The 12,776-nt window shown below is 40.0% G+C and overlaps 1 protein-coding gene across 3 annotated transcripts in view; it reads left to right on the top strand.

The window, feature by feature from the left end:
* Positions 1–12,776, top strand: part of ano1a (anoctamin 1, calcium activated chloride channel a) — a 126,726-nt gene that overhangs the window by 100,698 nt on the left and 13,252 nt on the right. For all 3 annotated transcript variants that reach the window (XM_048262790.1, XM_048262789.1, XM_048262788.1), the window contains 3 exons: positions 951–1,093; positions 10,638–10,790; positions 10,913–10,965. In XM_048262790.1, the coding sequence (XP_048118747.1) occupies positions 951–1,093; positions 10,638–10,790; positions 10,913–10,965 (349 nt within the window). The remainder of the gene's footprint in view (positions 1–950; positions 1,094–10,637; positions 10,791–10,912; positions 10,966–12,776) is intronic.

Consider the following 12,776-nt stretch of genomic DNA (forward strand, 5'->3'; position numbering starts at 1 on the left):
ATGGCCTGTAATTGGTCAGTTGGTGTAAAAGGATAGGTGTGAGGTTCAAATTAATACAGACCACACTACATCTATGATGATCAAACTTGAATAGTCATGCAATCCATTTACAGATATTTGGCAAATCACAACCAGATTTTATCTTTGTTTCAATGGGGGAAAGTGAGGTGACAAACGTTATGTCAGTTTCTTAAAGGAAAATTCCGGTGATTTTTTTTTTTTTTTACAAAGATCTCTGTTTCTTAAGGTCACCGAGTGTCGGTACGAAAAAAACCCAAAAGAAATAATCCGTTCTACCTAACTTGAGTTGCTGCAGCCAACAGCTAGAGCTGCAGGCAACTACAGTGCTACACTCTGGGGGCATGCACATAGAACAGAGATCTATGTGAGAAATCGCTGGAATTCTCCTCTAAGCTTCTAAAATGGAAAGTTCTGGTCCTTGATTATGATTGGCTGTATCAACATTTTTTTTCGTTATTCAGTGTAGCCTTTAAGAAAATTGTCATCCTACTTGTTGCCTCAACCTAATAAAATCCTATTTTTGGCGGAAGCCTGCACGTAACCCTTGATTGTAGCCTATCATCTGGCTGCACAGCTACAGTAATTGCTCTGTTAAAGTTAACTGATTTTGTTTTACCCTCAATAAAACAGAGGTGATGGTGACAAGGTTTACAAGTTGCAAAAACCAGCTGGCTGCGCTAGTAAACGTTTTTTGAACAAAAAGCTGTTGGGCCCTTGACGTTCGGACTTAACAACCGAATTAGCCTTTTATTCACAATGTTATGAATGAAATTTGCTTCTTTTGAGGCAATTTGTGGTGTGATTGACTTTAGCCTACTAATTGCATTAACTCTTCACACTACAGTAGGGAGACGAGATCCATACTGTTGAATCATATATAGTATGCATCGAAAAGCAGTAATTTTTCAAACAAACCATTTTTACTGTAGTAAACTGAAGAAGATGCTGCGGCGACGGAAGACTAAATTGGCCACAGAGCAGGAGGAGGAGCTCAAGAAGAATCTGCAACGGCATGAGAAAGACCACTTCCTGGTGCCCTTTATTGGTCTCAACCCAGAGTATATGGAAATGAGTGAGTACCTACCCACACAACATTTACCATTGTGCTATAAATTGATTCAAACGGCTGGCTGCATTTATACTTTGTTTGGCAACCATTCCACTAGAAGAAATACATACATTATTATATATGACATTTTTCATTGCTGTGTCTTTATTTTATGGTGTGTAGTAAGAAAATCTCTGTTTGGCATTGTGCCTAACAGCACCCATTAGCTGTTCTAAAATCACTGGAACCTACAAGGTTTATTCCTTCCATTCATTAGGCTTTTCCTATGTTGTAGCAAAATATTATTTTTATAATTTTGTACTGAAGACCAAACAAGGTTCAGTGCTCAGATTTCCTGTGCCAAGTCTTAAGATATTGCCTGTTGTTTTATAGAGCTAGATCAGGGATGGGCAACTGGCGGCCCTCCTCCTCACTTAGTGCGACCCCAGATCAATTTTGAAATGTCATTAAAATGTTCGTTTCACATGGTTTTTACCACATCTGAACTGGATCCTTATTATAATGATACGGTCCACCGATAGCGGCGCTTCCTATATAAAAAATCCAGCGAAGTCAAGTTTCTTCACTACAGCCAGCGAGGAAGAGATACAGGGGTTTACAGTATAAAGAAATGTCATTTTCATTTCATTTCAGACAAGGTGGGAAATAGCTGATCTTATCACAGAATTCAAAATCAAGTTATGTGTTTAGTAGGCAATGCTTAGAAATGAAATCAGCTGTGAAAGATTTCAACTGAAGTCACCACTACAACATGCACGAAGATAACTAAAAGTAGGCTATCAGAGTTACTAGAGCCGCTGTCGTAGCCGCCCTAAAAGTAAAGCAGGGTTCCCACGGATCATGGAATTTCAGGAATATCATCAGCATTAATAAAGTCTATTCCAGACGTGGAATGTCAGCGAATTATATATTTGGGGGGCAAAGTCATGGAATATCACCCTGGTAAAGATACACTAACAACAGAGCCTTTTTACAAGAGTCACTATTACCCATTACAGTGGAAAAATAGGTTTATTGTGAATGTGTAATATTTGTTAGTTTATTTCAAGTTCATTGGTGAATAGAAACAATATAAAAAATGCATTTTAGTATAGAAAATATTAAATTAATGCATGTTGGTGTACAGTAATAAACCCTACAGACATACTGTAGGCCTATGTATATATATTTAATACTCCTGATTCCTGATATCCCAGTGGTGGACGTGCGCCGTCACATCTGGCCCTCTGACGGCAACAAGAACATTTTGTGGCCCTCTCTATCATTAAAGTTGCTCATCCCTGAGCTAGATTGTGCAAATGGTGCACTGTCTGTGGCAATACTTTAGGACAGTAGTTCTCAAACTTTTTCTTTCATTCCCTACTTTGGTCAAGGGGGCATTTTCAAGCCCCACCTGTCCATCATCGCTTTAAGAAAGTGGGATCAAGCTTGAAATTGTCAAATTTATTGAAATAACGACAAGTTCTAAATATGTCCTCTTCAGCAGAGTTAAAATCAGCTGGTGCTACAGATAATATAAATAAATACATAATGTGCCACTGTAAATTAAACACACATATTTCTGTTTTCCAGCAAGATATTAGTAAGCACAGGCCAATGTTTTACAGCATTGTACAATATATTTAATGAAATAGCCTACCAACATGCTGCATTAAATGGATCCATAATCCAGTCATACTGAGCACTGCTGGTTGGGAAATATTTTTGAAATAAACTTCAAACTTTGCAGGGATGTGATGTAGGCCTACTGTTTAATACATGGGATCACAAGAGAGGCTCCCGAATCAGACGTTTCAGCGATTTCACTCAGATTCTCAAAGGCATTAATACTGTCGCGATCGAGGCATCTGTCCCATAGGCTACCTCGAGTTTTTTGGTAAATGCAGTATCTTATCTGCTAGGTGAGGTAGGTGCTTGTCTTTGCCTTGTAACTGGAGATATAACTCATTGAACTTTCCAAATATATCACTAAGATAGGCCAGCTTCATCAAGAAATGTTCATTAGTGAACGTGCTTTCAGATTCGTATGTGCTCTTCCTCCAAGAAGAGACGACACGGAGCTCAAACACGCGCGACAGCACTTTACCTCGGGAAAGCCACCTTGCCTCGCTGTGAAACAGTAAGCTACAGCTGTGTGGTCAGCTCCCATCTCCTCGCAAAGTGCGGACAAAAGATGCGCTTTTAAGGGTCTGTCTGTCTGCGTGTATGTATGTCTGTCTGTATGTCTGTTTCATGTATTTTATGTTTCAATTCACGTGGTACTATATGATACGAATTCCGGGGTCATATACATAAATGGTTGAGGTAGGACAATTGTATTTGCACTTGAAAAATATGTTACTTAAATAAAAAATAAAGTTGTCCTCCGAAGAGGGGTGGTGGTGGGCCAAAAAAAAAAAAAAAAAGAGTAACTGCACACACAGAGACGAGAAGGGTATGTACAGTGGGCATCGCTTTCAAATGGCCACTTCAGTCGCGTATTACGAGGCGTTAAGCTGCGTGAAGCTTTAGTACCACTTTCAGCCACTATGCGTCGCTCTGCCACTGTACATCGCTCTGCCTGCCGCTCTTTCTGAAAAAGCTCGATTTACCTCGATTTAGGCTACTTGGGTATGGCTTAAGGCATAAAAAAATGGTCATTCTTCAATCTCCTTCACTGACGCCTATGGAAAAGGCTTAACGTCCCAAAACAACGATCATCAAATTTCTCTCTTATATTGCTCCTCGTAACCATCTATAAAAAAGTGTTTTTTCTTTTCTTTTTTTGAGCACGTCCGAATCCCAGGACATGACGCACTGGACCTTATAATAGGCTCGAGATATAATTCCAAAGGGGGCAGATAGGGGCCACTGCACTTAAAACTTAAAAAGATGAGCTTCCCGAACTTTGAAATTGCGATCAGTGACTGGCATCGGGTGAACGAAGCTTTTCGAAGTTGAACAGGCTGTTAAAAACTATTTGCGCACCTCCATGTCACAAGAGATACTGCTCTCCCTTCTATGAAAAAGACGTTAGGCTACCTGCAAACTGGCCTATTATTTCATTGCTGAGTTTGCGGCAAAGCAAGAAATTTTTTTTTTTCCGGAGTCAGGATATGGCGAGTCAGTGTCATTTATTTGTCCAATGTTAGCCTATAGATACAGACCAGTACATCTTATCAATAGTTTGAATGTCGTGTGTGTTTCTGCTCATTGACAAATACCGTTCAGCACAATGATTCATGCCCAATTAATTCCCCCTGTTAAAGTGTTCGCCTTTGTTACACTATTTGGTTTCGTGATGTAGCCTATGATAAACACCATATGGCCAAATGTGACTCAGCTAATGTTATAGGCTATACAATTGAATTTCCCCTCTTAAAGACAAGCTGGTGTAGCTTATTAGACTAGGCTACTATTAAAATGCACTTGGCTATGTGTAAAGTAAGCTATCGCATGATTTCATAAAGGGCCTTGCATCTGTCAAGTTCGCACAGGGCCTCGCACCCCCTTGCGACGGCCCTGCAGCTCCTAAGACAGCGAGGAAAAAGGTAAAATAGGCAATAAACCCGGGAAAAGTTGACAGGTTTGTTTCGGTCCCGGTGATTATTTGTGAAATTGTGCAAACGACAGCCTTTTCAAGGCATTTCAATGAAGGAGTCGTAGCATGCAAGCTCCCAAATTGACCCAGTAGCCTAAGGCATCAATAAATTGTTGGGACTGGGGAGGGTCATGCGTTTTTTCTCAATCACTTTGGAGGGTCATAGAAAAATGTCTTGCTGGCGAGGGAGGGTCACGTCTTTTTTGACTAAGCTCCTAAAACTCCTCCGTTAGCCCCTTAAATAAATAACGAACAGTCCCTAATTGATTAATAGCCTGTAGGCCTACACCAGCAATTGTTCAGGACATTGACAGTAGCCCAGCCTAACAAGCAAATGTTGCAAAAGACGCAATTAATCAGAAATAAATAATGTAATCTGCATCGCTTTATTTAAAGGAACCGTATGTAAGAAATGTAATTCAATTAATCATAATTGATTTGTCACTAAACATTAGGAAATCATGCTAATTTCAAATACTTAGATCACTGACAACAGTAGTCTGGCCAGGATATCGTCATTTAAAAAAGTGAAGTTGCAGCCCTCAACTGATGTTGATGTTTACATATTTGTGTTTTAGCCTGATCCGCCACCCTCCACCTACCTAGTAATCACAAAGTCAGTAGTGTTTCGGCATCTGGGTTGCCAGCGCTGCTCTAGTTACCACATCTGCAGTGTACACCGCTCTACAGTATTTTGAAAGTGATTGTTGTACCAGTTTTGGCCAAAATCCTACATAAGGTTCCTTTAACAAACTGCAAGCAACAAGAGGATTGAGTTCGCTGTGAGGCCAAACCCAAGAGCAGAGCCTATCTGTTAAGGCAGTCGATAGGCTATAGCACAGGAGCTGTGTGTGCCTGGAAAGACGATAGATGATGGCTCTGGTCATCCCATACCCTCCCCCCACTTCCTGTAGCCTACCATTATGAAGGCCTGCGGGGAGTAGCCTAAAACGTTGCCGTTTTGGGACATTAAGCTTTTTTTCATCGTTAAAGCCCCTCCCCACCCCTTCTTTCACAAGCAGTGGGGGAGCGCGGGGCACAAAGTAACACTTTTTGGCTTTGGCTAAATATTTCTAAAATCATTTGAGTTTCACTAGTCACATGTTTTAACAAGCAACACTTGTTATTGAACTAGTAACAGACGTGTGTCGAAAATTGACTTTCTTTTCCATACGGAGAAATAACATATGCAGAGTCTAACCAAGGTCAATCTTGGCAAAAAAAAGCCCTCAAACCTGAAAACAGATGAGGCAAAAGTGCAAAACATCACAAAACTAACATGCGCATATTTTTGTAGGCCTATTGCAATCATTGCAGCCTACAGTTGTAACAGCGCGTTACAACTAACCCTGCTGGGTCACGTTTCTTTTAAGATAAGATAGCTCCTATGTGTTGACTACATGTTTCAAAATGGTGTTCATTTTTAGCCTACAAGACGATTATTAGTCAGTGCGTTGCACCCACAACTCAGTAATCGAAAGACAAGTAGCCTACCACCTATTTACTTTGATGCCTTCAAAAGACGTTTTGCTAGATCTAAGTGAAAACACGTCCATACGGTCTGAAAATTTGTGGAACACCGTCTCATAGTAATGTGGTTAACTGACCAATATGTCCCGATCAACCATCTGCAACTAGGAAAAAAGTCCATGTTACATTTAACCCCGCGTTACTTTGTGCCCCGCGCTCCCCTGCAGCTGTCTGAAGCTGTAGGCCTAACAACACATACCACCTTGACATGAAAAAGCTTAACGTATTTTATGTCCCAAAACGGCAACAAGTTGTTTTACTCCCCGTATGCGCTCATTTTAAAGAACGTCTAACGTGTCACAAAAACAGCTATCACCAAACGTCATAAACAAGTCTTGCCAGGAGCAACACCTTGCAAAAAATGATATCAATAGGCCTAGGCCTTTATATGGCTCTGCTCCTGCCTAGATTCGAACTCAGAACTGCCTGAAAGTTGCAGACTTGTTCTGGAAATACGTGCAATAACCCACTCGACCGTCAGACAACGCTATCTGCTTTGAGTAGGCCTATTGGGTAGGACTATAGCCTACACTGGTCGCTGTGGCACAGTCTTGAGTGACCGAATTAGTTTTCCTTTGTCATATGAATGCTGTCATTTTGTTAACATTACTGTTAAGGAGATGCTGTAGGCAAAGGCTTTATTTAAACCTCGTTAGTGTAGTAAAAAAACACAGGACCATTCACAAGGTTTCTGGGCAGCATATTTATGTTCTGTTAGCAAGCAAACTTCTCATGACTGCCGACAAAGTAGCGTACTGACAGCTGACAAAGCTCTCATTTTAAAACATTACTGAGAGACAGGCAGGCACTGTACAATCAAGAAATCTTGCCACTGAATCCAAAACTATGTTTAACATTATGTACAAAGCTTATAGGCTACAGTGGACTAGCATGTTGCAGGGGCTGCTAAAAACACAGATAAACAAACTGAAAACTCGGCCAATCACAGCCCTTGCTGGTCCGGTTCGACCGCAGAACGTCACAGCGGACTATGCTGCCCCCAAGCGGCTGCAGTTGTACTTACATTTCACCCAGCTGCGTGAATCACCTTGATGGTGAATGAAGTGTCAATTCTTAACTGGGACCCACTGTATGGCTGAAAGCTGCTTGGGATCCCCCCCGTCAAGCAATATAACCATACAAACGTGCTTCCTGCACTCATTGTTTCAAAAGAAGTAATTTTGGCTTTGTCAGAACTGAAGAGCTGTGGACGGCACGGCACGGTATGCCCAATGAAAATAAATTAACGCAACGCAACACAACACAGACCCCGCTTCTCTCGCCTCAGTCACTGACATGAACGAAACACAGAACCCGCTTCTCCCACGGCCACTGACAGTAACCTAGAATAAATGCATGGGGAAAAACACTTCCCCATGACAAAGACGTCGTAAAACACTAAAAGTTAATATTTTGTCACTAGCAACATACATCTGTCCTTTGTCAAATGTATTATGTTCCAAGTAGCCTATGCGTAACTCTGCTTCATAAAGTTGAACAAATACATTTGCTTATTTCACAGAAAAGTATAAATAGCCAGTTAGGGTCTACAGTGCAGTGTTGGTAAGTTATGGTAGGCCAACTTGCAGTGACCATACAAACAGGGGAAATTCTTTCTCTTGCAGCTGAGTAGCCTCAGGTGCGCACGTAGACATAAGGCCGAATATGCAAGCGCCAATGAATCGTGCTCTCACGACAATCACGCCGTTAAACTTAAATAGGTTAACATCACTCTAAATTCGCCTTCAAGCAAGGAAAACGATGATTTGAAGACATCTGTTTCGTTGGAAGGGCAAGGGGTAGCAACAGGGCAACACAGACAGGCCCGATTGCAGGGCTGTTATGAGAGTTAAAATATGGGATATTCTACGGGAAAACATTAAAACGGCAAGACAGCGGGGGAAAGTTAAAATACGCGATAAACACGGAAAAAGTTGGCATGCATTGTTTCGGTCCCCGTGCACAGGGATTATTTGTCATATTATTAATCACATATGATTATTTGTGAAATTGTGCAAACAGGCGCAACACATTTGAAAAGGAAGGACTGGTAGCATGCAAGCTCACGGGAAAGATGGATTTAAGAACGTTATCACAGTGTGTGGCTGTGGTGTGGGCGGAAGACGACGACAATTGGCAGGGGAGGGTCATGTATTTTTTAACAATTCTGTCGGAGGGTCATTGAACAATTTTTAGCAGGCAAGAGAGGGTCATGCAACTTGCAACTGAAGCACTCAAAATTCCTCCGGTGGCCCCTTCAATAAATAACGAACAGTCCCTAGATTGCTGCTGGGCTAAATGTCTTGGTTAACCCTTTAGGTGCCAGAGGTTTTTTTTCGAAACGTTCGATTTTGACATCTTCATTTCAAAAGGCTATATCTTAAAAGTGATAAGAGATAGAGACTTTCTGTAAATTAGAGAAATATTAAGGATGACCCAAAGTTTATGTAGGGATTAAATGTTTATATCTAATTTGCATATTATGACGTCATATGGTGGCGGCCATCTTGGATTATAGAATTTTCATGAAAAGTCGCATGTTTGAATGATAAAATGCACCACTTCTTTCCCCCAAAATGTCCCTCACCTTCTGTATGCTATATTGCACAATACTGAATGCTCAGGTAAATACTAAGTAGTAAACAAACTATGTAAATCATTACTAATAAATGGCAGAAACAAACCAAATGCATGTAGCGGTAGGCGTCTTTTGCTGTAGAGATTTTCCATTTACTACATACAGTAGGCACTCTGATTCCATGTATGGGGCACATATATATATTATTCAGATGACACACAAACACAAGTAGACAAGACCTGTTTAGTTCAAAAGCTCACTTGCCACGGCCAGGCACAGATCAGGAGTGAGATGATGAGACAAGACAAGAGACAATGTTAGTATTTGTTTTCTTTTTGTTGATGTTTTTTGTTGTTGTTTTTTTCTTAGCTGACAAAGACACACACATCACAAGGACATGAACACACAAAAAAGAATGCATATATGTCCTAAATGGTCAGGTAAATAGATAATGTAAATCATTACTAATAAATGGCTGACAATTTTTTTTTTTTTTATGTAGCAGGCCTTTTGCTGTAGAGATAATGACTATCCATATCCTATCCATACAGGGCCGGCATTCCCATCATCTTGTGATAGACTATGCATGGCCTAATGGCTCTCCTGCCCCGTGTCACCACCTCTGCTCCTGTTGCGAGCAGCATGGCCAGATCTGCCAAGGCACAAGGCCGAAAGTGGAGAGAATTTGCGCAGCTCGGACTAGGCCTACTGTCATTCTCATTGCGACTCCCCACATTGCCTCTACGTTCCCCCCTAACTGTCCTATGAGCACTTCGACCTCGTCTAACATACCCAGTGGCATTAGACAAAGGCTCCACCACGTTACTGTCGCCGCGATTGCGGAGAGGCACACGTTCAAAAGACAGAAGCCAGCGCTATGGACATTAGGCTACCTCCAGCCTCGTTTGCCACACCACTAACACCCTGCTTACTTCCTGATGAACACTCCGAACCCGTGAAACATTATTCCCACCAGTGACATTGGGCAAACGATTCAACGTTTGTGCTTGGTGTAAGCTAAACTATGGAGTAAACTCTCACTTTGTCCAGCTGCATCATTGCAAGGCAGGGACGCATCTGAAGCCTCACTAAACGAATCACCGTCATTTTCTGAAGGCAGATATTCCCCTTCAGAATCAGGGTCCGCGTATAGAAGATCCAACTAGATGCACTAAATGCTCTACTGAATAAGCACGAAGTCAAACCTTTAACTGAAAAACACTCTTTAATAATCAAAAAAATAAATAAACCGCTAATGAAGTAAACTTGCACCATCAAAAATCGTTTATCGCCTGTAGGCTAACTCCATGATAACAGGAAGGCATTTGGCTGAGCAACGGAGGTTAATATGCTCTATATTTTGTCCAAATGAAGTCTGTCTATCATTGTTGCACTTGGAGAAAACCAGAATGTTTAATTTGTCCTGCGTTTCTTCTACGGCTGCAAACGGGATTCACTCGCCAAATATTTCTTTATTAGGGCAGGGCAGGCATATTTCTGGCTATTAAATTATTTCTAAACCAGTCTGCTAAAGTCTGTAGTGAAGTCTGTGTAGGGTTTTCCAGCTCCATTTCTTTTTACGAGACACCCTGCTGACATTGCAGCGTCACTGGAAAAATACAAATTAAAGTCGCGTGATGCCGCATGATCCCGTGCGGACCGCGGGATCAAGTCGAAGCACTGCCCACTGTATCATCTTATCTAATTCTGGGGGAGATGGTGAATAAGCTGATTTCCCAAAATGTTGCACGTTACTTTAAGTCTGATTGCAGGGTATTCTAAAAAAGGAATGTAAATTGGCTTAGTTTAAAATAGTAGAATGGGCCATTTGATTCAGTTTTATATGGTCTTTTCAACAGTTATCCAGTTTGGCATGGTGACGGTTTTTGTGGCCTCCTTTCCTTTGGCTCCACTTTTTGCTCTATTGAACAATGTAATTGAAATTCGACTGGATGCCAAAAAGTTTGTCATGGACTTGAGGAGACCACTTGCAACGAGGGCAAAGGATATTGGTGAGTTGGATGAAAGGAAGGCACTCCTTCCTCTTCATTCTTCATCTGCCCTATGGTTGTGTCATTACTTTAAAGGAAAACCTTGATGTGATCCAGAACACTGGTAATTTTTTTTTTTTTAGGTATCTGGTACAACCTTCTGAGGGGACTCAGCAAAATGGCAGTTATTGTGAACGTGAGCATTTAATTACAGTGCATGAAAATGCACTGTTCTGTTATCCAAAGTCTTATTATTATTATTATTATTATTATTATTATTATAGTGCATGAAAATGCACTGTTCTGTTATCTGAAGTCTTCTTCTTCTTCTTCTTCTTTTTCTTCTTATTCTTATTCGAAGTTTATTCTTATTAAACTTTGTTCAAACTTTGTAATGTAGGTCTTGAAAAGGACACTTGAGCAATGTATTTGTCACTTTTGTTAACTTTATACTTTCGTTCAACTATTTCCTCTGCCCACAACTGTTTCAAAATAAATCTCCTCACTACAATAATTCATTATTAAAAAATGTAACTATTTAAACTACTCAACTATTTAACTGTTCAGTCATTTCAACTGTCAGTTGTCATCAACTATGACTCCCGTCAACTGTTTCCTCTGCCCACAACTGTTTCTAAATAAATGTTTGTTTTGCATTTTATGTTAATATATGTTTTGCATTTTTAAGCACTGGTAATTTCCTCGAAATTACATTTTCTAGTTATTCTTCTAACCAAAATTTCTGCGTCCAATTCAGCTTCAGTCGTTTAGCGTAGAAACTTCGTTCAAACTTTGTAACGTAGGTCTTGAAAAGGACACCTGTGTAATGTATTTTTCATTTCTGTAAACTTTATACTTTTTGAGATATTAACAAAAAACAAGCTTATTTTTTCCCCATAGACTTTGCATTGGCACTATGACATCACAATGGGCTAATTAAACTGATTTGCACCTGTATCAACTGCCAGCTGCTCAACTAGGCCCCCTCAAAGAGCCAGTTAAACTGATTGCACCTGTTTCAACTGCTTTTTGCTCAACTAGGCCAACTCTCTCTGTGTCTCTCCATTCTACAAGGATATAAGGCACATTCCATCCAACTGTCTCTCCATACATCTTCTTCAAACCATTCAGTCATTCACCCATTAAACCATCCATCAACATCCATTAAACAATCTGCCTATCAACATCCATTCAACTTTCTGTTTATCAACATCCATTACATTATTATCTACATTCAACTTTTAAACTATCTACTGTCTCAGGCTATACACATACAATCTGGCTCTCTTAAGACTACAGATCCTGTTCAACTGTTCCTCTGCCCACAACTGTTTTAAAATAAAAGTCCTCACTACAATAATTCAGTATTAAATAATGTAACCATTTACACTACTCAACTATTCAAATTTTCAGCCATTGCAAATCTCAGTTGTCATCAACTATGACTCCTGCACTGCAAAAATGATATCTTACCAAGTGTTATAATCTTATATTAACCCTTAGAACCCGATTGACGCAAAGTGCGTCAAAAAACACACCCTTTCTTTAGTCTGCCCTACACACACATGAAATGCATGTAGAGCTATGAGCTTGCTGTGGTGAGATACATGTCGAAATATAAGATTTTTTATAATACGCTTTTTATATTTTAATTCTTTCAAAATAAAAATAAAATGCTAGTACTAATACATGAAATGATGGCAGATCAGGATAGCCTAGACTCTGCTGAAAAAAACAATATATAATATGTGTGTGTGTGGCACTTACAATGACCAGAATAAATCCTTATGAATAAAGGTAGTGAAAATGCCCTAAAAACAGCTTAGGGTTCTAAAGGTTAAGATTAAAAAAAAATCTAGTTAGTATTGTTTTTAGTAAAAAGATACTTACTTTGAACTCTCTTATAAGATTATTTGACTTAAAATAAGTCAAAAATCTCCTTAAATTGAGACATAAAAACAAGTAAATTTATCTGCCAGTGGATTAAGTAATTTTATCTTAATTTAA

Source organism: Alosa alosa, chromosome 14 (genome assembly GCF_017589495.1).
Source record: "Alosa alosa isolate M-15738 ecotype Scorff River chromosome 14, AALO_Geno_1.1, whole genome shotgun sequence".
NCBI classification, from domain to species: domain Eukaryota; kingdom Metazoa; phylum Chordata; class Actinopteri; order Clupeiformes; family Clupeidae; genus Alosa; species Alosa alosa.